Source organism: Marmota flaviventris, chromosome 4 (assembly GCF_047511675.1).
Source record: "Marmota flaviventris isolate mMarFla1 chromosome 4, mMarFla1.hap1, whole genome shotgun sequence".
In the NCBI taxonomy this organism is placed as follows: Eukaryota; Metazoa; Chordata; class Mammalia; order Rodentia; family Sciuridae; genus Marmota; species Marmota flaviventris.
In genome coordinates, this window is record NC_092501.1 from 60,392,550 (window position 1) to 60,417,506 (window position 24,957).

A 24,957-nucleotide genomic window follows, 5' to 3' on the forward strand; every position below is an offset into this window, starting at 1 on the left:
GGAGTCACAGTAACTTCGAGTTCTAATGATCTGGCAGTGGGGATAGCTGGGAGTGCCATATTGAGGTTGCTAAGGCTGAACCTGGGCTCATGGGAAGCAACATCATGTTTCCTTATCAATCTCTGCCATGAGTGTGGTAGCATGGGCATCTCCTCATTGTTTGCCAGTTCCATTCTCAACTTTCTAGTTCTTATATTCTCATTATCCCTGACTCTGCTTTTCATATGGTTGATGTTCAAAAAACACCAACTGGCTCTTGAGGACAGTAGCAAAGGAAAAAAATGGCAGTTAAACAAATGGAAAAATCCATCCTACTCAAGAAAAAGAAAGAGGAGGCCAAAAAGAGAGGCTTCTTAACCAATTTCAAATCCAGTCTTAGGCTGTGCTGATAGACTGATACAGCTCCCATCCCAAGAAGTATTATGTCACATCTGGAGTAGCTTTGGGTATTCTGAGTGACACAAATTGGAGGCATCTATATGAGAGCAAGCCAAGCTGGGGAAGTACCATAAATTGTGCTCTGAGACTTGACTGAATGGAATAAGAACACTTGGAATGAGAAGAGAGCTTTGCCAAGCGTCTGGAAGCCCATTACTGAGAAAAGGGAGCACATAATAGATTGGCCCCAAAAGGCAAGGCAGGGCAATGGGAAGCCACAGCAGGCTCCGTGTGTGGAAGAGTGGAAACAAAGCACCTTCCACTGTGCCACTTCCTCCTCAGTCTCCCACTGCAGGTGCTTAGCAGAGTCTGCAGAGCCTAGGCCAAGCACAGTTCATTCCTATGCAACTTAGCAAACTGTGGACTATATTCTGCCCAAAGGAATGGTTGGTTTACTTTATTTAAAAAAAAATTTTAGGAATACTAGAGCCAATATTTGTAAAGTCACATGATTTCACCTACAAATGATCTTGAAAAGATGGACGGTCAGGAAGCACAGAGATTGCATCTGACTACAGCAATGGTGTTGGCTTCTCCCACTGGGCCTCTCTGGCCCAGGCAGTGAAGGTGCTTTTCCTTCAAATAATCTTCTGCTATTCTACCTTGCCTCTGCTCACATCTGTGCCCTCTGCCCTGGTAAGCATCTGAGTTTGTGACCATGGCATGGAACAGTGCTTCTCCAATGATCAGAGAAGAATGATCTTCTAGATTTCCCATCTGATATTTTAAAAAATACTATAAAAATGAGTTACTAGAAGAATAAAATTTAAAATGAGACACACAAGGCTCGGGAGGCTGAAACAGGAAGATCGCAAATTCAAAGCCAGCCTCAAAAAAAGTGAGGCACTAAGCAATTCAGTGAGACCATGTCTCTTTAATAAAATACAAAGTAGGGCTGGGGATGTAGCTCAGTGGTTGAGTGCCCCTGAGTTCAATCCCCAATAGCCACCCCCCCCAAATAAAGCCACACAAAACACAAGCCCCAGTTTTTTATTACATTCAACAGACATAAAATTATTCTGGCAAATTTCAGGAAAAGTGTATCAAAGGTTATTTGAAGTTGTGCTTACTATTAGCTCTTTATAGACTAGTAGCAAGCAAATCATGGATGGGCCAGAAAACCTCATATTAGTAGCAGTGGTCTTAGCAGGGTGGGTACTAAGGGACCTTTCAAATGTAAAATTCTGAGGTCCTGACTGGGACTTTCTCAATTCTGTATTTATTAGCTTCAAGGATGTCAAAATGAGCAAGAATCATGGAATTGTGTCCCGAACATGAACAGAACTGTAACTCACCTTGACTTCTTTGGCCTACTGCCATGGCATGATTAGCTGAGTTCCTTAGAAGCTGACAGATTTTTAGTCTTTATTCTAAAGCACATGCTCATCTTACTCAGAGCATGAAGCCTCCCCTACCTTGCCTACCACCTTTAGCAAAAATAAGGCAGACCCTCCAGCAGTCTGTCACTCGGTTTCTGCCCAAGTGCATCTGGCTAGGGCACAACTCACCCCAAGACACTAAGAAGGAAGCTGCGTCAGCCACGCAGAGTGACAGTCTTGTCCAAGAAATGCTTATGGGAAAAGCAGAAGGTTAGAATTTGAAATTGGGCATTACGTATGCAAGAAGATGAAGCGTAATTGCTCATTTCCCTCACAAACAAATACATTTGTTTATGATTTTGATTTTCTAAATACTCAGAAAAGCACATCACAGAGTACTTTTGCCTTAATGCTCCTTTTAAAATCCCTAATAACTACTTCATGTGCTCTACAGAAACAGACCATGTAATTTATTCAGGAAAATTAAAACCAGTAATCTGGTATTCTGTGTAAAGACTTTTTTTCCCCTGCTTGTGCTTCAAAAACATTTAAAAGAAAAAGAGAGAGGGAGAGAAAGAAAGAAATCTGCATGTGAAAACAAAGCCTTTAAAGTGCATTACCATTCCAGAAAAATCAAGCTAAAATTCCATAAATGTAGCCATTTTCCTTTTGGTTTCCTTTACTGATAAAATGATTTGGGACGTCTTAGGTAAAGAGTTGGACAAAAAGAAAATGTTCCACTTAGAAGGGATCTGTGCCTAGGAGGATGTGGGCATTTTTCTTTGCGCTATAATCTATAGTAACTTTATCTATAAATCCTGAGCAAGAAATGTCCAGAATAACCACATTTCATAAGCTTTGCTGAGTTTGAGACATCTACATAGCAACAGCCTTGCGATGGGAACACATTAATGTTTTTTATATTGGTAATCATCTGTAACATGAGCAATTAAGTACAGTACTAATGGACTATGGCCAGGAGCCTGGTACTAATATTAAAAACTGACAGAGATGAATAGGTTTGGAAGCAAAACCAGGCTGACAAAGACATTTTTATGAAGTGCTTGGACCTATTTGATTTAAACCAATCAGAGGCAAGTTTGGACGAGTCGGGCCTTCAGCGACAATGATGCATTCACAGGCATTGTACCATTTCTGCTGTGCCTTAAATAAAAACACCCATTGATTCTTTTCAACAGCCCGCACTTTCATTATTACACTCATTAATAAACCAAAAGTGCCCAACTAATATACAAGTAACATTTACTGAGGAACTGGCTACTTTTTTCTTGTAGTAAAATGAAAACATTTACTGGAATCATGAACCACACTGCATGAAAAATACATCAGTGGATAATGCATAGTAGATCACTCGCTCCTTTCTCATCTTCTAGGAAAGCAAAGCTGGAGGGAGGGACTAGGTAAAGGAGCAAGTCTCCATAATAGGAAGGAAAAGAAGGAGAAACCAGCAGGTAGGGATTCCAATCATTCTGAGATGGTTTTGGAAGGCTGTAAGAATTTCAAAGGGCATCTCCAGATTAGACATGTGCCTGCAAAGTCCTGACCCTTCTCAAGGAGCCTTCATAAAAACAGTGGCCCTTCACCAATCTAGTCATCTCTGTTTCATCTGTGTTTGTGCAGCCTGTGACTAGCGAGAATGATGAAATCCACCCTCATCATGCAGCGTTAGCCAGGAGTATAGTCACTTCTTTGATCTGTCTCTGTACAGATCTGAGTATCCTCTGCCTTTCTCTGGGAGAACCAAATAAAGAGAAGATGCCCCAGCTTCTTAGCCCCACCACAACATGTAGGATTACAGGTGATTGCTTAAAGATGGTGATTGGTTCCAGAATGAGCATGGTACTGTAAATGCAGTCTGAATTTTTGAAAAATAAATCAATGATCTTCAAATATTGGCGGTTGGCTATTATTAATGAGTAATTATTTATGGTACCCCTTGCATCTGATTACAAGATCACAAAAGAAATATAGAAAAAAACACTAAGAGCTTGCTAATTGTCTGAAGAGCTGTGCAGAGCTGTCCCTGTTGAGGTTTCAACTTGGCAATTGGATTATTGTCTCTCAACTATAAGTTCACCGTGCTGTACCCTACTAGGTTATATTTGGAGAGGAACTTTTAAATGCCATGTCCCTTTTGTCAGCTGTCTTCCTGTGATGGTTCTGCAAATAGGGGACTCTGGGATACATGAGGAAGGGATAAGGGACCCCCCTTCTCTTTCTTTTTTGCTTGCTTTTCATATTAGCACCATACCAACAGTGTTTTACATCAACATCAGCTTAAGAAAGTCCATAAGGTAAGTTCTCCTTATTGAAAATCTAGAGTGGTTTCTATTTTTCTTCCTGCACCCTGACTGATACACTGACCACACAAATTCTAGATTTGGAAAAATAACGTGGCTCTTCAAAAACTTTAATCCAGTGGGAAACAGACCTTTATGAATTATCCAGTCTGACCCCAAGAATAATGAAAAGAACTTTTTTTTAAAACCCTGATAATGTTTGGTAAGGGTTAGAGTTTGTGGTATGTCTACTAGAATTTTCCACTTTGACTGATTGAAGGTTTTGGGAAATCTGCTACTTCAAGAAGAGGTAAATCATGAATCAAAGTGCATCACCTTCAAAAGAAAATATCTTGGCATTTCATTTAAGACGGGGGTTATTTTTAGACATAATTTCTCAAGTGAATTACACACACACACACACACACACACACACACTATTGGATTCAATCCTTCTCTCTATCCCAAACATTATGTACTTATTTTCTGACCATGTGATGTTTTGTAATTCATTGGATTAGTGTGTGCACTCTTCAACTACACTGAGCTAGCTCACAGCTTTTTCTAATTTTATTTGTTATTTGGTCCTTTAAGTTTAATGGTTCAGGTGTTGGGGACATTTGCCCATGAAGGAAAGGGACATTCACTCTCAGAAGTGAAGCTATTTGAAAGTAGAGACAATATTTCTAACAAAAATGATATAATTAAAACCTTGATTCACAAGTCAAAAACCAAGTAGACTATAGTATCCTTGGATGTTATTTATAGAACAGACACCTGAGGAGATATGGTGCATTAGGAGTGTACCTTTTATGTACAATGAGGATGTGCAGGGGTTTTGTATTAAATACTGAGAGAAATAATATATTTTTAAAATCGATGCATTATATTGAAAAACAACACTAAGGAGAGCAGCCATTTGAAAGCCTACTGTCAATTTTTAAAAATCCTTCTGGATTCTAACATTGCCAAGGCAAGCTCTTGGGAATACTTTGTGGAAAATTTTCATGAGGTACTAAACCCAACTCAATTTACTTCGATTATTCCTACAAAAGCATTCTAACTTTTGTTGAATGGCCATACTAAAAGAGGCTGTAGGATAAATTCAGTACAGATTAAAGTACAACTGAACTTAAAGGAAACATGACTAAGAACTGGTGAGTTAAATGGCATCACCTGAGAATGCCCATATATAATCCAAAAGTGAATATCGCTGATATTCTAGTCAAACTGGACTGAAGTGGGAATTGTAACCAACTCTAAGAAGATCCAGTAAATTTAGTAGTTGCTTTACTTTTCAAAATAGCAAGTGAACTGGTCTGTTTATTCAGATTAAGACTGCATGCATAGTCACTATTAAAACACACACACATACACACACACACACACACACTTCTACTTGATCTCCCAAGGTCTGAATTTGAAACCAGGTTGTTCACTCCATCAATGCACTTCTTCTGGGAAGTGCCAATTTTAAGAAAGTTGGTACAAAATGAATCAATGAAGCTTGAAGCACAGAACAGGATAATGCACAAATTTGCAAACCCGCCATCAACATTGTAGGTAACCCAGTCCTAACGCAAAGGGGAAAGACTCTTGCGGACACAACCTACAGGAGGCTACTAACTCTTGCATTGCTTCCTGGTTGCATTATCACCACCCTTCTGAAACAGGCAGAAATTGTTAGAAAACTAAGCTGCATGGAGTTTGGCAAGAAGATTTCTTGGGACAAAGGCAAAGCCATAGAAGAAAAAAAAAAATACTAAGATGGGAAAAAACAACAGACCTTCTCTGAGACCAGTGCAGTTATCCTAAGAACACTTACTCTTTAATGTTAATTCAGTTACAAAGCAACATCATAGTAACATTGCAGATTTTTTTTTCCAGAAGTGCAAATATTTCATGGTAAATGACCCCCCAGAAACATCCTGAGTAATCTATGCTTGTAAAGGGAGAAGAAGGCATTGCCAGACAGGTGGTCATAGGACAAAACCAAACTAAAAGAATACCTAATTTCAACTCCAGAGAAAGCCATGTTCTCTAAAAATCACAGGGCAAGATGCAAAGAAAATGCCATAGGGATATTACAGTTCCCTAAAAGGTCCTTTAGACTTCCTCTGTCTTATCTTTGACCAGAGCTTCTTCCAATGAACACACTTTTAATTTCGCAAAGACTTTCCAAGAAATGGTTCCTTACCTTTCATAATGTCTGCGGGTGCAAGTGGCGGCGCTGGTGCTCCCAGGATTACCGCCTAATTCATCATAAATATGTTTCCACTGACGGCGGGCTGTTATCTGAAAAAATGGCAATGAGAAATTCAATCTAGCACCATCGGCGAGTCACAGTGCCAGGCTTCAATACATATGTAACAGTCAGAATAGAACAGACTGTTCTGGAAACCCAGAAACAGAGAAGTCCAAGTGAATATATGGGGAGACTTGTGGTTTTATAGCAAGATCTCACTTTACAATAAAAATGGCTCTATATTTTTGTCACCCACGTGCGTTTTCATCTAAGGCATCTCCCTGGCTATTCATGTAGTTGTTTGTCCCCCTCCTGTGATAAATCACAGGAGGATAAAAACTTTATCTTAGTTCATCAGCTTAAATGAATCAAAATTAATACTGGTTGCCTAAGTCTGGTGAAGGCGGGTGGCCAGGTTCACAGGTTAAAAAAAGAAAGGATTTTTTTACTAAACATGGTTTTGTATCTTCTGATTTTTGAACCATGTGATATGCTACCTACTTTAAAATATAAATAAAATGACAACATAGATTAAATAAAATGATCAAATCGGTTGAGGAATTTACAGTCATCTCAGGCTATATTTTTATGCCAGTTCTTCTAACCACCAAAACAAAACCAAAATCTGAAACTGTATATGTCACAAGCTGTTTATTTTTATTCACTTAGGTCAGGAGTATGGGATATTGATCAAATCCTATGTAAACTAACATATTCCAAAGTTCACTTATGTGTATTATTGAGTTGGGTGAATAAAAACAAACAGCTTGAAATATACTGATACACTGAACTGCACACTGTGGTCTTCTTCTTCTTTTTTTTAAATTTTACTTTTGTACATAAATTAAGATTTTAACAAAATAACAGATGCAAGATCTGGCAAATGATTATTTTGGGGAAACCACGTCACTTACTACATCCAAGCAAGTCTAGTGTTTCCTTGAAACTAGGAAGACAGGGCAAGTTTTGAGGTCCTAGTTGAACATTTCAAAACATGGTTACAGGAAAACTGTGCTACTGGACTATGTAGGGGACAGATGCAAAGGTGCCAGTGGCATTTAGTACAATCAGGACAGGAGTTGTTTTTTTTTTTTTTTTTTTGAAAAATACCCATGGAATTCTCAGCACCAGCAGAGTTCACCCAAGGGGCAAAAGGCAGCAGTGGGGCTGGAGGAATCTCAATTTGCAACTGGGACTCTGTAATTGCAGTTGAAGGAGAAGAATGGGGAGATGTTACAGGGTAAATAATACCTTTTCCATTTCAAATAAAAAAGAACCCTTTCATTTCCATAATCTCTTCTCAACAGATCCAAGCAGGATCTCAAAGACAAGGTTAGTTTTGCATTCTTCAATTTCCCAAAAAGCATTCTCAAACCAATTTGTTCCAACTGTTCTCATTAAACAGAACCATATCTTACATCTATTAGCACAGACAACTGAAAATAAAATCCTCCATATTTATGGTTTAGTTAATTGGTTTCAAAACCCCCTTTAAAACACCTAATATAAATATTTTGAAAATCATTATATACTGAATTATAATCTCCCTCCAATCTTTCAATGATACAATCTTGGGCTGATCTATTCTAGGGTCATCTATCAAGGAAGAAGATGATCTCCTTCCAGGTGTTTACACTATCCCTCAAAGCCCTTAGAATACTGGGATCCCTTGAAATACACCTCCAACATCCCATCCCTCACAAGAGGTATGAGGGCCAGGAAAGCACAGCAGGGCCAGAGAGCAGCCTAGGTGTGTCTGTGTCCCTGCAATCACCTGAGAAGAAACCTTCACTTCATTCTTATATTTCTTGTATATAGCACTTTATATGGTGTAAAAGATTCTTGCTTTCTATCATTTTAATCTTCTCTTAGCCTATGAGATAGGTTTTTGGAATCTCCTTCACAGATAAAGAAGATGAGACTCAAGGCTTGCATAACTTGCCCAAGGACACACAGCAGCATAGTGGCAAAATCCAGACTCATATGGTTGGTTGTCTCATAGTCCCAAGAGAAGACTCAAATATCAAAGAAGCCTCACCAGAATGACCTGATGAACAGCCCACTCTTGTGGTAATGTGGTAATGCAGGACTCTGGGGCCTTTTCCATAAAATGCAGCAGATGACTAAGGAAAACACAACTTTTACTATCGGTTCTCAACATTTAGAGCTTTTGGTTTTCCTCTGTGGGGAAATACCGCTAACAGGTCAGCATGAGTCAAAAGGTGCACTGTCAACTATGAAGATAAACTATGGTTCCTTCTACTGTGACTAATTATGTCTCCAGTTAGGATAAGAGGGTCTGTATTATGATCACTGAGACCCAGAGAAGTTCCAATTATATGAGAATCTTTCCACTTGCCCATTCATTCATTCACCGACAATTTACCAAATATCTTCCATTTTTTAGGTCTTATGTTAGTAGTTGGGTGCAATAATGAAAAACAGACCTGACACTGGAGGTGACTACATTCTAGTTGGGGATACCCAAAACAAACTAAGGAATATACAAACAAAATAACACAGGTCGTGAAAAAGATGACAAACAAGAGAACCCACTGCTAATAGGGACATTTAATGCATGCACACTGGCCTTGTCTCCCTCCCACAATATACCATTTAGACAAGGAATTACCCTAACAAACTCTTGCTATCATAAAAATGACAAGCCTGCTTTAAGAATAAATAATGAATTATCGAAAGGGAGAAAAGGAGACCTCACGCTAGGTTTGAAAACATGGCAGCTCGAAGCAGCACTGTGTGTTAATAAGCCATGTTCAGCCAGCTCAGGGTCTATGTTAGCCCCCTGGCTAACAGGTTCTGGTGTTTCAATACAGTTTTTATGAGGGAGGCTTCATCTGGAGTGAAGACAGGACTAAACCTTGGAGAAAGTGGTCTTTCTGCTCACTGAATTCCAGTGGACAGCCTGCGTGAATCAGACCATTTTGAGATATTTTCTTTCCATAGCAAAGTCATAAAATGTGCCCTTCCCAACAGCTAAATGCTTTTTAAGCACACAGTTCTCTTGAGCACACGGATCTTTTTTTTTTTTTTTCCTTTTTGTGTCTCCTAGTGTACTCTATATTCAAACAATGACTATGGTCTCTAAAGTAAGAAATGTCTAAACTCCTTCTACTGTCCAAACCCACCAGGGATCTCAAAAACCAATAAGGAGAGGGGAAAGGGCAGGAGACTCTCCTGACCCATCCCTTAACCTCCCATAAATCTGCCATCGACCCTAACACGTTTTAGCTATGCCTAATTATGAATTTGCTTGGGGTTTTTATTCTATTGTCCAGTGTCTTCTCTAGGGGTGCATTAGCTTTAAAAACCCACCTGGGGTAAAACCAATGTCTGCCTCTTGCTATCTAGCCCCCAACCCCAGCCAGCTGGGAAATCTGATCGAGGCTAGTTTGATCAACTCTCTCACCAAACTTTAGGCCTCCTGGTTATGTTTATGTTTCAATCTGATCTTTTATTATATTAAGTTCTTAAGAGAATGTCTAGCTGTTCATTTCCAAAAGGAAATGCCCAAATTCATCCAACCAGTTATTTCTCTTGGATTGTGCTTCCCCCCATCCCTCTTTCAAGGTCTTCACTTGGATGACAGGGATTCATGACATCATCATCTACCATTGCTTACCATTTTAGGGGACCCTGTTGGGTTACAGAGAGGTTACAAAGAGATGTGGAGGAGGATGGAAGGTAGAGGGTGAGGAGACCATGGAAAAAAGGGATGTTTCACTAGGTTCAGTGGCACACACACTTATAATCCCAGAGGCTTGGAGAGCTAAAGCAGGATTGCAAGTTCAAAGCCAGTCTCAGCAACTCAGCAAGGCCCTAAGGAACTAAGTGAGACCCTGTCTCTAAATAAAATATAAAAAAGGGCTGGGGATGTGGGTCAGTGGTTAAGTGCTTCTGGATTCAATCCCTGCTACCAAAAAAAAAAAAAAAAAAGAATGTTACTGCTTTCAAGGGTTCATAATTTAGCAAGAAGCATAATTCCACACAATTAACCACAAGCAGGATGAAAAACTGAGCAGACCATGCCCAGGTAAAATAAACCAATCTGGGTTCACGTGACTCTAATCTCACTTTGAAGACACTTGAAAGTTACTTCTTTCCCTAGTGTAGGCAGGATCTAGGGAACTCTATGAAAAGCACTCCATGACTATTATGTTCATAAAATTTTCACTGCTTATAAATGTAGTGGTTTTCATACTGCTCTTTAGAACCCAGGTGGTGTTTTAAAGGTGGCCTGAAACTAACTCTCCACACTGCTGATCCTGGTCAAGAGCAGGTCTAATGAATGGGAAGAAGCTATTCCTTCCACAATTTTATTTGATGAAAATATTCTGTCACTTAAAAATGAAATTGTAGACAACTACTATGTTAACCCAAGACTCTTGGAGCCTTGATTTCTCTCTTTGAAGATTTGGGAAGGAAATAATGCTGATATTTTTGTGGCCCGGTGAGGAAACAGCAATCAGAAATCATTTGGACTCTAGTTCTTCCAATGGCTTGAGAATGCATAGGAAATATGAAGTCAAAGGAGCTTGCACACAGTGTTGCCCAGGCTGCTCTGAGAAACAGTCTCTTTCTCAGGACACCTTGAGAGCAAACTGAATTCAAGGAAGATGACTTTTTTTTCCTGGTAGTACTCCAGGAACTGGAGCCTTTCAAAACTACATGACATCATCTTTGGCCTCGAGAACTCTGAATTAAGCCAGAGGCTTTGTCTGTCCAGAAAACTCAGGTTAGATTCAGAGGATGTCTTGAAAAGGATGTCAAAGCCAGAATTTGATGTCAAAGCCTAATCCTTCCAGCAAGAAGACAAGTGACTTCTTCCAGATGAAAAATCATGGTCCTGTCTCACTGGTGGGAAGAGAAGAGGCTGTTCACCAACACTCTTAAGAAGGTACCACCCAAGTGTCACCCCCCGCCTCCAGGGTAAGATTTCTTCAATACCCATTTCCCTACTCTATCTTCGTTCCAAATATTGTGTCTGGCTTGCCATCAAATGGTTAGCAAAATGGAAATTGCTTTAGCAAACCACTCTCCATATGCTGCATCCTGGTAATATCCCAAGCTACTCTTCCAGCATTAACTGCTTCCCCAGACACTGAGGTGAAGGTTTCTGTAGCTCGCCAGTTCTGCCTCTTCAATTGTAGGTGATCCATTCTCTAATGTTTGGGAGGAAAAGGTGGATAGATGACTGCAGAGTAAGAACTCTCACTGCCAACCAATCAAAATGCCAGAATATTGTTTTTTAGAAAATCAAATCTGTTCAATGCATTTCTGATCTCTAAACCTAAAAATGAAGTGACACTTTATACATTTCCAGCAAAAGCAGAGGAGGCTAGGGGATTGTATATAGTCATTAGTCAAATGCCATAAAGGCTTAAAATAAAACTTCTGCTCCTCTTTTTTTTTTTTAATTCAATTTGAGGGTTGTGAAGGACTGAAATGAAATAATCCATAATCCACAATTCAAACCAGAAGGTTTGGAATAGTTTATAACCACAAACAAAAACAAGCCAATTAAGATGGCCTCTTTTTATAACCAGAAGGAATTCCAGAAAGATGTCTTTATCCAATCACAAGTTAACAGCAGAAGTAATGCATCTACAAATTTTAAACTTGCACTTTGTGATTATTACTGAATATTTACATTATCAAGATTTTTTGACCCATCTCCTAAATTCATATTCTTTCCCCAAGAATCAGACAAAAAAAAAAATCTCAGCTAGTAACTCATCCATCTGGTAAAGCTCAAGTTTGAATGGACTGAAAGATGGTGTTAACAAAAGCAAGTTATTAGACCCTCTTTCCAAGACATGGCCCCAAACATGTAGAAAACATTTTAGATACATAAGGAATTGCTAGGAATGGAAGGCACAAGGAATGGTCATTTATGAATGTCTTTCCTCTCAGTGAATCTATGGAGGTTGAGACCATTGTGTTCAAAATTCTCAGCAAGTCAGAGACTGAAGAATGACACGATGACACCATGCAATTCATTTCATCTTCCTGTGCCCCAGTGTCCTCATTTGTAAAATGAGGATATGAACTAGAACAGAGCAAGAAGCCTTTTTTTACACAATTGTCAATTCAAGAAAGACACATAACATGAGAGTGCTACACCTTCCCTTATTCAGAGTGCTACACCTTCCCTTATTCAGAGTGCAATGGCTCTAAGTTGAACTTTGACCACCACTTTACGGAATGGAAAAATACTCATCTGAAGCTTGGTGCTGCTCCTGAGCTGTGGAAATGTTAATATTCTAGCATGTTTACATGTATAAAGTCAAATGTCTAATCTTTGATATTTAGCTTAGATTGGGGTCCCATTTTGAAGCTAGGTGCTGTGGAAGATTCTCAGACTCTGCATATTATTGTACATTTCCTAGACTGACTTCAAAATTAAGTTTTCTCAGATTTTTACTAGTCAAAACATGCCAATAGGTTGGGATTGTGGCTCAGTGGTATAGTTCTTGCCTAGCATGCGTGAGGCACTAGGTTTGATCCCCAGCACCACATAAAAAAACTAAGTAAACAAAATAAAGTTATTATGTCCACATACAACATAAAATATTTTAAAAAATATGCCCAGATGTCTGTAATCCTGGTGGGTTGGGAGGCTGAGGCAGGAGAATCTCAAGTTCAAAGACAGCATCATCAACTTAGCAAGGCCCTAAGCAACTTAGAGAGACCCTGGTCAAAAATAAATAAATAAAATAAAAATGAAAAAGAAAGTAAAAAGGGCAGCAGATGTGGCTCAGTGGTTAAGCACTTCTGGGTTCAATCTGCAATAACAAAACAAATAAACAAAACAAAAACCAACCAACCAAACAAAAAATGCCAAGAGAAAACTATATTCTATACATAGAAGTTATGGAAGCTTAGATGCAGGATGGCAGTGTTGAATTTAGATGCCTATAGGGCTAATAGGTAGCATGAAGCATCAATCAAGGAAGGAAACTGGAAAGGAAATAGGGAGGAATTTCTTTAAAAATTTTGTTCATTGCTGGGCATGGCAGTGCTTGCCTGTAATCCCAGTGGCTCAGGAGGCTGAGGCAGGAGGATCACAGGTTCGAAGACAGCCCCAGCAATTTAGTGAGACCCTGGGCAACTTATTGAGACCCTGTCTCAAGATATAAAATTAAAAAGGGGCTGTGGATGTGACTCAGTACCAAACAAACAAACAAAACTGTTCATAACCAGCTAGAGGGAAGATACCAATGTGTAATTTGGACTTCTATCTTCTCCCACCTCAAGCAAGGGGATCAGACTATGTCATCCCCCAATATGCAAATTGGCATAAGGATCATCTAAGATGAAGGCAACTGAGAATCAATAGATGCAAGAAGACCTCTCTGCCCTTCCTTTATCAGCCTAAAAGCAGCATAAATTTCCACTTGTGAAAGTGAGCTCTCCACCCCCTGCCGCCCACAGAGAGAAGAGCTACTCTTATCACCAGAGATGGGAGGTGGCAACCTTCTATGCTCCCCACTTTCCACAGTCCACTGAGTAACTCTAGGGGTTGCCATTGCCACCATCATTTAATTCATTCTCACTTTCTGGAAAGCCATGACCGTTTATCTCTAAATCTCTTTCATCCCCCCTCCACCACCACCAATCTGCTCAAACATCATCAGAGCCATCAAGCCTTCCTTCCCCAGCCCCACAGGGGAACTGCTTTACCTCTACAGAGCACTGATCTTTTTCCACCTCTTCTTTTATCTACAGTTTCTTATGAATGGTAACTTAAGGACAAGAACCATAGGCCTAGATATTTTGCTTTTCCCACAGTGTCTAATACAAGCTTGTACACACCAAGTATTCTGTAAATATGTGATCAAGTGATCTGCTGATCCTACAGTCATTCATTCATTCAACGAAAGAATAAATATTATTTGTTGAAAGATTCCACAAATGTCCTGAAACTTATCAGAAGTTTCTTCTGTACATTCTACATCAACTTGCTGTCTCATGGGGAAAAAAAAAAAATATATCTTTGTAAAGATACAGAAGATACAAAAGCAGGAAAAACTGATTCTGTGAAATGTGCTGGCACTCTTCCTATCAGTGAATAACAAAAAGTTCCTGAGTTTTCTTTTTAAAGACATTTCATAATGTTGTGCAATATCATGTAACTATGTGCAATCACGGTTCATAAAAATGTATTCTCTTATTCTTAATATTTAGATTTAGGTTTAAAAGTCTAGGCTGTGAGGTTGACTACTAAGTTATCATCATTTTCACAAGGATGAAAGCTATAATTAAGATTTTGGAAAACTATGAGCTACAGTGACAAGGAATCTATATTCTGGTCCTATCAACAGACTCAATCAAATGAAAATTATTGTATTTATTTTTACACAGGGTAGTTGGTAAAACAAATATTTCAAGTAAATTCAAGTGTATGAAATCCACATTTTATATATAGTTCATGTGAGTATTGTATTTCCTTATAAACCACACATATACCCCATATATCAAATAAATATTTTATATATACATATAATCATATCAAAGAATTTCTAGTCAGGGTTCATAGCAGATATCTCTATAGTAAATACCAGGTTATCTGAATCACATAATGTTTGCCATCTTTTCCCATCCCAAGCCTCTAACATCAAAACATGATATTAGTTTATGGAACAATATGCTTTATCTGGCAAGAAACACTGGTTGTTGTGTTTGGGCTAAAATAAATTTCATTTTCTTGACTCTGTCTCTTACTGTCATTTTACTATGGTACAGAGATATTCCAGATTACTTCTTAAGGAAAGAAAAAATAATTTCTTACTCAATTGCAGAAGAAAAGGCACAACTTAATCTGATCACTGTGTGGAGGAGAAAATATTTCCAGTGACGACATCTTCCTATGTCAATTGATTTTATTACAGATGTCATCTCTGTGTGCTATATTAATGCAGCTCTTTTTTCTTATTTCAAGATCTTAATCTTGGTTTGTTGCTCTAACATTTTATTGGTTCAGAATACATGCTGTAAAAATCCGTGGCCATCAAATTTTCCCGAGGGCTAAAAATAACCCATTCCTGTCAGTTGGAATTAGCTGATAAAGAGTGTCAGAGCCTGTTCTGAATAAGTTTGATAACTTCCTGTTTATGCAGCAGTGACCCTTGTCTAATAAAGCTTCTTTGCCCTAGAACGAAAGGAGATTCTGCTGCATTCTATTCCTTAATGGCCAATCCTGATTACTTTTGAAAGCCTTTAATACATTTCCCATATTAGACATGAACAGATGTCAGGTATGTTGCCAAGGGAAATTTCTTTTATGCAATCTTGGCTTGTTGTACAATAATAGCCCTTTCTCAACATGGGAAAAAATTACAGACCCAACTAATTTCCCTGACAGGGGAGAGTTACATATGTTTTCCACTTGTAGTTTTTACGACAAGTTTACAATTTTGCCAAACCTGGAACTAATTGGGACTGTTTCCAAAAGCAGCCCAATAAACCCCCAAAAGTGTAGAGCCATTTGAAAAGGCAGTCAAAGATGGTTTGCTTTTGCATTTTCTCCATTTTGGCCAAAGAGAGGGGGAAAGTTAGATTGCAAAATTATTTCATTTAAGTTGCTTAAACACTTACTGTTTCATATCCTCCCAGTTTTTGAGCAGCTTGAAACATAGTCCAAAGGTTAACTGTTAGAGGGACAATAAGTATTTAGATAAGCATTGCATTAACATAATTCCAAGAAATGTCAATTAAAACATTTTGTTTTGTTTTTCAATGAGAAAGAGAAAAAAAAAAAAAAAGAAATACTAATGTACCCCAGAGAGCTAAATTCTTAGGAAATATTTTGCCAAAGGGCATTCAACAACAGAATCTATTATACCACTTAAAATATTTCTTAAGAAACAGTCAAAAAACTACAGAGAGGTTCTGGTTTCAGGATAAAGAACAACATAATTTTAGTTCTGTTGCCATCAGTAGAGCAAAAAAAAAAAAAAGCTGAATTAGAGTGACCTTGGGAAAATGTGCCAGGATTTCAAAATTGGGGTTGGTCTTACTTAGCCTTTAGAAAGAAGCCATTGACTAAACAGTAATAAGTAATGCTTCCCTCAGATAAGACCTTTCTGGGATCAATAAATTACAGCCACTTTAATATATGATTACCTTCCTAATATTAAGACTGTCTGATGGCAACACTATATTAAAGGCTCAGACCACATGTATTTCATAAGTACATGGTCCCTTGCAATAAATGACAAAGAAAACAAGTAATTCATGTGGGAGGCAACCACCTTACCATAGGTCAAAGGGAAGGAAGATGTTCATTCACAGAACAACTGAGTCACGAGCTCATTTAGTCCCCTAATTTGCCTGTGTGATGTTGCTAATATGTTTTTTTTTTTTCCAGATTCTCTTTGTAGGATTTGTATACATTTATACTGTTAAACAATTATGCCCAACTGCCAGCAACCTTGTTTCATTTGTAGCAAATACCATGGAATGTGACTGCTACAGATTTGATTCTTTTATTTATAAGAGGGAAAAAATTGAACTTCTAGTTATTCTGTGGTAAGGGAAATGAATAAAATGAAAATTAAAAAAAAAAAAGGCTCTTTGACACAACGTGTTCGCAAAGCCTCATTGAACCTTGCACTATTTCAAAGCTATCAAGAGCCCTGCCTCGGCCTTGATTTAATCTGAACCAATGCATAATGCAACAAAGCTGTTCATAGTACATTAATTTTACTTCTATTTCAAGCAACCAGTTTTCAGACAAACATTGTAATCATTCGTAGTTATATAAGTTTATAATGGCTGTGAGTGTTCTCTTGCAATCAGTGCCAATTGCTATTAGGTATGTAAATTGTTATGTAAAACATACAGGTTTGACATTCTTCATCAAAATGACACATGGTTTTAATCTAGGAAGATGCGTTTAGAGAAAATACTATTTCAAGCCAGAGGCTCATTGCTTTGTGCACCACTAAATCCAGACAGAGGCAAAATATATATTCAGTGGTGAACTCAGGGCAACACCAGGATTTCTTCTCTTTTGATATGGAATTTTGCTAGGCTCTGAGTTCCCTGGTCTACTTGTACACAACAATACTTAAATGTACATCTCGAACTTATTCAAAACTGGGACCTCTGTTCAAATCTATATATTTCTTGTCTCCCCTGAAGTCCTATTTTTATTATCTTTTAACAAACTGGGGACATAGGAAATGTGTTTTCTCTTTGTGGTTGTTTTGTCCATCTTTAAATGTCTTCCTTTCATATGCTGTCTTTTTCACAGGCAACATCTGGCCTGATAAGGCTACGTCATATTATTATCTCACAAGAAAGGCGTTACAGGCACTCAAGATTGACAAAACAGAAAATAAGAAAACTTTCAACATGTCTATTTCCAGTCATAATCAGTGGATTCAAACCTATAAATATCTCACTGCAACTGTCCCAGAAGGGAACAATGTAGCGGAAAGAGGCAGGGAAAAAAATTCTTGGCTGGGACAATTTGGAGATTTAGTATAAACAGAGAACACCATCCCCAGATTTGGATTTCAACATAATTCCAAGTAAAGAAGAAAAAAACAAAAAACCCAAAAAACAGAACTTCTTTTTCCCCATTTCAAAGAATTTGAGCAATTTTGATGTTTCAAAAATGAAAACCAGTATACTTACTCTGTTTAAAACCTAAATAGGGTATTCGTTCTATTGGCGTTTTCCTTTCTTTCATGTACTTATAAAGTGCCACCAAGAAGGCCTGTTCATCTGCCCTGCACTCTTCACCAATGGCCAGCTTTGGTTTTTCTTCATTGGAGACTTTTTTACAATTATTATGGTTATTCTTCGGCTTGGTCAAGGCTGACCTGGCCTCACATTTCACCTGGAAAACAGAAAATACACCACATCAAATCAGGCACAGCACTTGAGGGTTTACAAAGACATGGCTGGTGACACTACCCTGAGTGGGAAGGACAAACCAGTAAATTACTCTTGCCCTGAAATGGCTTTTTAGAAGTATCATCACATGTGAACTATCCTAGGATCAGGTGATGGTCAATTTGTAAAGGGCCACATGTTAAATATCCTAGAGTTTGGGGCCCTGTGGTCTCTGTTAGAATTACTCTGTTCTAGCTTAAGAGCAACATGTAGATGATCGGGTGTGGCTATGTTCCAATAAAACTTTACTGACAGAAACAGGTGGCCAGTGGCCTGTAGTCTGCTTAACTACACCAGTTTCTTTTAGACTCTTTACAAGTATGCTGAAGCCAGAAATAGTGTTTGTATGAACCTTTTTGTCTGCTTCTTGACACATCTTTTTTCCCCCCCTAAGGGATATTATCTGTGTCCTTGAACAAACTTTGCTTTTTAAATAAATTGTCCCAGTTTGTTACACTTTGTATCAAAATGAATGACAAGTTTGGTAAACTTATCTTGTTGCTATTCTTGCCAGCAACCTGGAAAAACAAGCCAATGCCAGCCCATACTGGTAACATGAAAGCCAGCCAGGTCTCTTCTGTCTGTCACCTAAGGGTGACGCCTGAATACACCCTCAGTAGGAAACAAAAGACCCCACTCTTTAATGAGGACTTCTTGCTTTTCAGTCGGCTCTGAGACTATAATAGAAGATGTTCACTTGCCACAAAAGACAGAGTCGAGGTCAGCTAAAAACTCAAGAAGAGTGAGTGAAAAGCTCTATGATTAAGAAATAAATGGCGGTAAGCGCTCCAGATGTTCTTCCTTCCACACTACAGGCGGATATGGAGCTCGGCATGTGGAGCTGCTAACCTAATGTTCCCTCCTAGCTGCCATGTTCTACAAGAGGCCTTTGATGGTTGTTAAATATAACACTAAGTTGCTGAGCTATTTTAATTGTAAAAGGGGGAAGTACAAAGGGTCAGACTTGGAGTTCAAGTGCGCCCATGGGGAATGTGTACATTCCAATATTCTTTACATCTCCATATCTAACATCGGGCAGGAAGAGGGCAAGTGCTGAGGAAATGTTATGAATAAAAATGCCCCACAGATTCTACAGTGTTCTCCATTTCAGATTTCTGAACCCTTATTCTTTCCCTGCAGATTCTCCTTCCAAGCACGAAGAACATAAAAGACCAAGCTTATGTATTAAAGGGGAGCATCTTCTGCGAGGGTTTTCTTTATTGCTTATTCTCTCAAGTGAACACATTAGTTTGATGTTGTTAGACTGGTCCTAGAAAAATAAAACTTCATGCACAACTCTTTCAGCGGGGCCTCTAGATAAGGTTTTAATTTTTAAGGGGCTGTGGAAATGAGATTAAAACAGTTTTTTTTTTTCCATGTAGAAGTTTTATTTACAATCTTCTCATACTTTGGTACTTTGTGGTATTATATGAAGGCAAACATCCTGTGAAACTTTATGCCGTCATCATCTTTCACTGCCAAATTCTAGGTTGTTGGGTCCAAAGTTCTGATGAAATTTATTATTTGATGGCTCATAAAATCACTCTAGTTTTAATCTATATTGCCTTTCAGCCCTTTTGGAGTGTTTATTAGGTGGCCAGGGTCTATTGTAAGAGGTGTTTAGATGTTAATTATTTCATTTCATGCTCCCAGCCCCTGGTGAGGTAGGTTCTTATTCTCAAATTATGAAAGTGGAAACTGAGGTACAGATAGAATGAGCAACATGTAAACATGTACAAGTTTATATGAACATACACAAATTCACAAGTGGTAAGTTTGGAACTGAACTCTGCCTTTAATGTCGAACTCTAGGGTTTGTGGTTTTAATACACTATGCTTTACCGACACTCTTAATAAAAATGTTAAAATCTGCAGTCAAAATGAACTTTTTAATTAAAAAAGTAAATCTTATTACTAGGCATTACAAAACTTACCACTTAGAAATGCGATTTTTCAAGTGAGACATAAAATACAAGACTAGGTGGTTTTCAAATCATAAAAGAGCTTCATTCCTTCTATTGTATATAAAGCTAAGAGAAGGAAACCCTACATCAACTGAGCACCCACGATGAGCTAGATACAAGGCTATGGTTTCAGAGAGCCTACCCTCATGTCCATAAGAATTGAAAAAAAGGAGATCTCTAGCTCCATTTTACAGTGGAGAAAACTGAGACTGAGAGTGGTCATGGGTCTTGTCAAATGGCTGGTGCGGGACAGATGAGTGGGCTTAGAGCTCTGGTATAGAGAGAGCTCCAAACTCCAGTCTGGTATAGCAAGAGTAGAACTAAGGACTGTGGGTAAAACAGGCTGAGGCTTAAATCTGCAGGGGTAACGGACAGATTATCTCTATTATTAGGTCAGAAGCACTACTGCTTAGGGACTATGAAGTTTGCTCTTCAATGTCTAGAGAGCTGTTTAACACTGTGCCTCACTTGTGTAGAAACACCCAGAAACAGAAGGAAAACCCACCAGGGTGCAGTAACCAGGTCCAAAATAATTCCCACCCCTTGCTTCACAGCACAGGCTCCCAGTGAAGCCAGGGTGCTGCCTGGTGAACTGCATCCTGATCTCAGTGGGTGCCCCAGCATGCTGCACCCAAGGAGACCAGCTATCAGCAAGAAGCAAACAAGCAAACAGTGGCTTCCCGGCTGCCACTAGCTCGATACTTTTTATTTTTACTTATTTATTTATTTTTTTTTTAGTTTATATAAGTTTAAGGTATTATTCTGTTTCTGGGTAGGACCAAGTTCTTTTCTACACTTTTTTTTTCTACATTTATCCAACACATTCTCAGTATTTTAATCTACTGAATTATTGCAGTGCAGGTGGAATGGAAACATGAGCTAGTCTTCATTTTGACCTTGAGAAAGCCCAGCCTTTTGATAGTGACAGTTAATTACTAGATTTGTTTTTCCTGACCTGAACACTGTACACCTGTTGCGTTCACTAAGCGCTCTGGGGTTTCCAAAGTGATTGAGGAAGTACTAATTAGAGAATCAACATTTAATGTTTTCAATGAACCACCACCTATTTGATATTAACCACATCCTTCCACGGGATTGAGTTATAACTAATCTAGTCTTTAACTGGGGCCGCAAGATATGCTGAACTAGTAATAAACAAGCTAGAGTTCTAATCTTGGTTTGGCCACTGATTTGCTAGGTGACTCTCAGTTTATTCCTTGGTGAAGCAAGGATAATCCCTGGGGATAGTTCTGAGATGCAATTGACTTGAAAAGTATTGAAAATAATGGAAGTATTGCATTTGTGAAATATTAGAGTATGTTTGTGATTTAAGTAAAAGTAAATATTGCACACCATCGTGTCCTTCTCTGTGTTCCCTTTTGAATATAAACCACCTGTTACACACTTCTGGTCTTTGGAAAATGCTTGAAAGGTATAGGGAAATATTTGCCTTCTATCAATATAGATCTTTCATTAGCAACTTAGGCCAAGTTTTATCTAGAGCAGATTGCTCTAAGAACAAGACAAGGCTGCAGATCTGCTGCTTTAAAATGATCCCAGAAAAAAGACAGGATTTAAACCGAATGTCTTCAGAGAACTGGTAGCTCTCTCCCCATGTGACTTTTGCTGTCTTTGAGAAGTCATAAAATTCTCTCTCCCTGGGAAAACAGGGTCTTGCAAAGCTGCCATCATGTACTCCTTGAAGAGACTGCAACCTTTTGATAGTGACAGGCAAATTACCAGGCACGAATACAAACCCAGAGGGTCCCACTCTAGGAGCTTTGCTGTGTGGAGCTGCAGGAAGCTGGTACTTATCCATAGTTAGAAAAGGTCTGTTTGAGGCACTTTTTTAAAAAAAAAAATAAAAATAAAGAAGAGTCACACAGCCCTTAAAGTCAAACAGCTCATGGTCGCCTAACATATTCCTTCCAGTTCAGCAAATGAAGAGATGGTCACAACTTATACTCTCTACTATAGCATTTCATGGGAAAAGACCACTTTAAGAAACAAGTGCCATTTTAATAGCTGTCCTCGTCCCAGATGTGGCTTGTTCACTCTGTAGGGTTTTTTAGACAGGTACTAACAGACGAGCTCACCACACTTCACACCTATCAATCAATCTTCCTCAGTGAGTTGAAGTGGTTTTGGAGACCCACTGGAAATGACCAAGGCAGGACTCTAATCCAAGACTGCAAAAGGAGCCAAGCCATCTGACCAGTCCCCAGGAGCTGACTGCTGCATGACATTCACCCAGCACATGAACAACAGATGGGTTATGTGTCCCTTGTAAAAATTCTGAATGACAGCAGTGGTACAAGGTGGGGTGAAGGGGTCACTTAGAAATCTCAGGCTTGACTTCCATCCCTCCTAATGAGAATAAGTCAGTGGACATCTAATATGACCCATCCTTAGAGCAGGCTCCTGTCTTCCTCAGTTTTGTGAGCCTGCATATGAGTCCGAGCTGCCTTCTGTAGAGAGGAACTTTGGAAGCAGTGTTCTTTCAGATCAATTGTATGAGTTTTAGAAAATCCCCAGAGGCATACTTGATAGTAACTCCAAAGCACTAGGGAAGTAGCTTCATCCTGCTGGACTCAGGCACAATATATGCTGGGGTAAACACATGATGTCACTCTTCAGGCGTGGACCGGCATCAACATGAGGCATGGGCAGTACCCACTCTGCTGAATGTGACAGGTCTAAACCCTTCTTGCTCCACTATGCAGAATCTGCAGGAACTTGCAAACTATATTATGTTCATATCACAAGGATAAACTATTCCAGCTGACATCCTTCAAGACCATGAGAACCAAAGCCCTAGGTAGGGAGCTCTAGGGCCCTGTCCAGCTCACAAGAAAATGTCCTTTGTGGTATCCTTGTGCACTCACTAACAGAAGGTCAATTGGAAACGGCACATTTCTACTTACTGAGCTCTTTTTAACCCTTTAGAATCATAAAAGCATGAAGAAATCCTACCCAAGAAGTCTTCAGAACTTCTTGATGAAACAATCATATGCAAAGATAAGATTTATGGAATGTGAACGTCTAAGACTTACTTCATTACACCCAGAAAGGGGTGGAGTACATGGGAGATAAATAGTAGAATGTCAACACAGAATTCATTTTTTTTTTTTTTTTTGCCTACAGCAAAATCTTCCAAATTCATCAATAATCCAAATGCTCCCATTTTCAAAAGTTTAGTTCTTCCATCTGGAAATGTGCTGTCAGTTCAAATCTGGTATTCAATTCAGGTCGCAAACGGATTATTGCTGTCTTTGGCTCAGAAACAACACCCACACACAAACCAATGACCGGAACATGGAAATCTGACCCAATCCCACAAAATTCAAAAAGATAAGTCTAAAAATATGACGTGACTTTTCACCTTTCATGGTGCTATTTTAAATACTATGGGTGCACACTATAAAGATTCTAATTAATGCTTACACAAAATGGTCTGGGTCAAAGGGGGCCTGGAATTGAGACTTTCTTCATTAACAGAGATTTTTAAAAACATAGAAGTAGATATATGAGAATATGTATACATATAAATATTTTACTGTGTATCTTTAATTTTATTCTAATGTGAATTAGAGGTGACTTTGAAAAGTACATAACTAAAAAGATTAATTCTAGCCATTTCTAATTTCATCCTCTGCTAATCTCTGAAACATATTTAGATGAACACTTTCAGAAAGAGGATGGTTCAGCTGGTCTATTTTTGATTCGAGCAGAGTAAACTATGTCATTGTGTCACCTACTATGAAATCTCAGCCTCAGTGACGTGGGTGCTTAATCATCTGTCCTTTATCCAACAGGCCAAACTGGGAGGTGGGAAGCCTTTCTGTTGACAAATCAAAATGCCTGCCTCCCACCACCCCCAGACACCAGGGAAGGAAGGTGGCAGGAACAGACATGCATAGTGCTTTCAAAAGCTCTGAATACCAAAGTCCAATTCTAAATTGAAAACTGCCACCAAGGCACAAGAGCAGAAAGATGAAGAGAAAAAGAAAAAAATGAAAAAATGCATCAAAGTGAATACCACGGAGTGAATGATCATACCTTGGCAACAGCTTTACCATCGGAATTATTGTTGGAATCCTTAGCTCCACTGAATGAATCTCTTCTTTGTGGGCACGGTTTCTTTTTGCGTGGTCTGCCTTTAAGATTTGGCGCTGAAAACAAATGGAGAATAATTGATATACATTTTCATTGGCATGGCTTTCCTCAGTAAAGACAATCTTATAGCAGTGATATCCTCTAGTTGTTCAGAGAAATGTACATATCTGTGGCAGCCAACTCTCATTAGATACTTCTCTCTCTGGAGGGCTGCAGTTCGGTAGACTATCCCCCTCTGTACATTTCCCAAAGCTAAGTGATTATACTTGACTATGTCTAATTAATATAAATAAAATGAAGACTAAAGGATGATGATAAGAAAAATGCCCTTCCCCACCGTTAGAAAAGAAGCATTTGAGGCTGAAAGATAACCCTGAACTGGGCTTCAAGATCATTCTGTGTATTTGGTTTTGTGTCTTGTTTTCTGAAACCTAAGTGATAATACCAGCACATTATGTATCATAGTAAACTAACACTTGAAAACATCTCTCTTCGAAAGTGTTTGGAGACATGAACATTTTCTCAAATTATCATACAGAGTAACGAGAGAGAGAGAGAGAGAGAGAGAGAGAGAGAGAGAGAGAAGGAGAGAGCACAAGCTATGGAGTCTTTTACAATAATAAACTGGAAAGTATTTTTATGTGTTTTTACTA

General features: G+C 38.7%; 1 protein-coding gene across 2 annotated transcripts in view; it reads right to left on the reverse strand.

The window, feature by feature from the left end:
* The window catches only part of Arid5b (AT-rich interaction domain 5B), a 179,975-nt gene that overhangs the window by 18,865 nt on the left and 136,153 nt on the right, over positions 1 to 24,957 (reverse strand). For both annotated transcript variants that reach the window (XM_027931154.2, XM_027931155.2), the window contains 4 exons: positions 24,248 to 24,360; positions 17,964 to 18,168; positions 15,918 to 15,970; positions 6,255 to 6,352 (listed from right to left, as the gene is read on the reverse strand). In XM_027931154.2, coding sequence (XP_027786955.1) covers positions 6,255 to 6,352; positions 15,918 to 15,970; positions 17,964 to 18,168; positions 24,248 to 24,360 — 469 coding nt within the window. The remainder of the gene's footprint in view (positions 1 to 6,254; positions 6,353 to 15,917; positions 15,971 to 17,963; positions 18,169 to 24,247; positions 24,361 to 24,957) is intronic.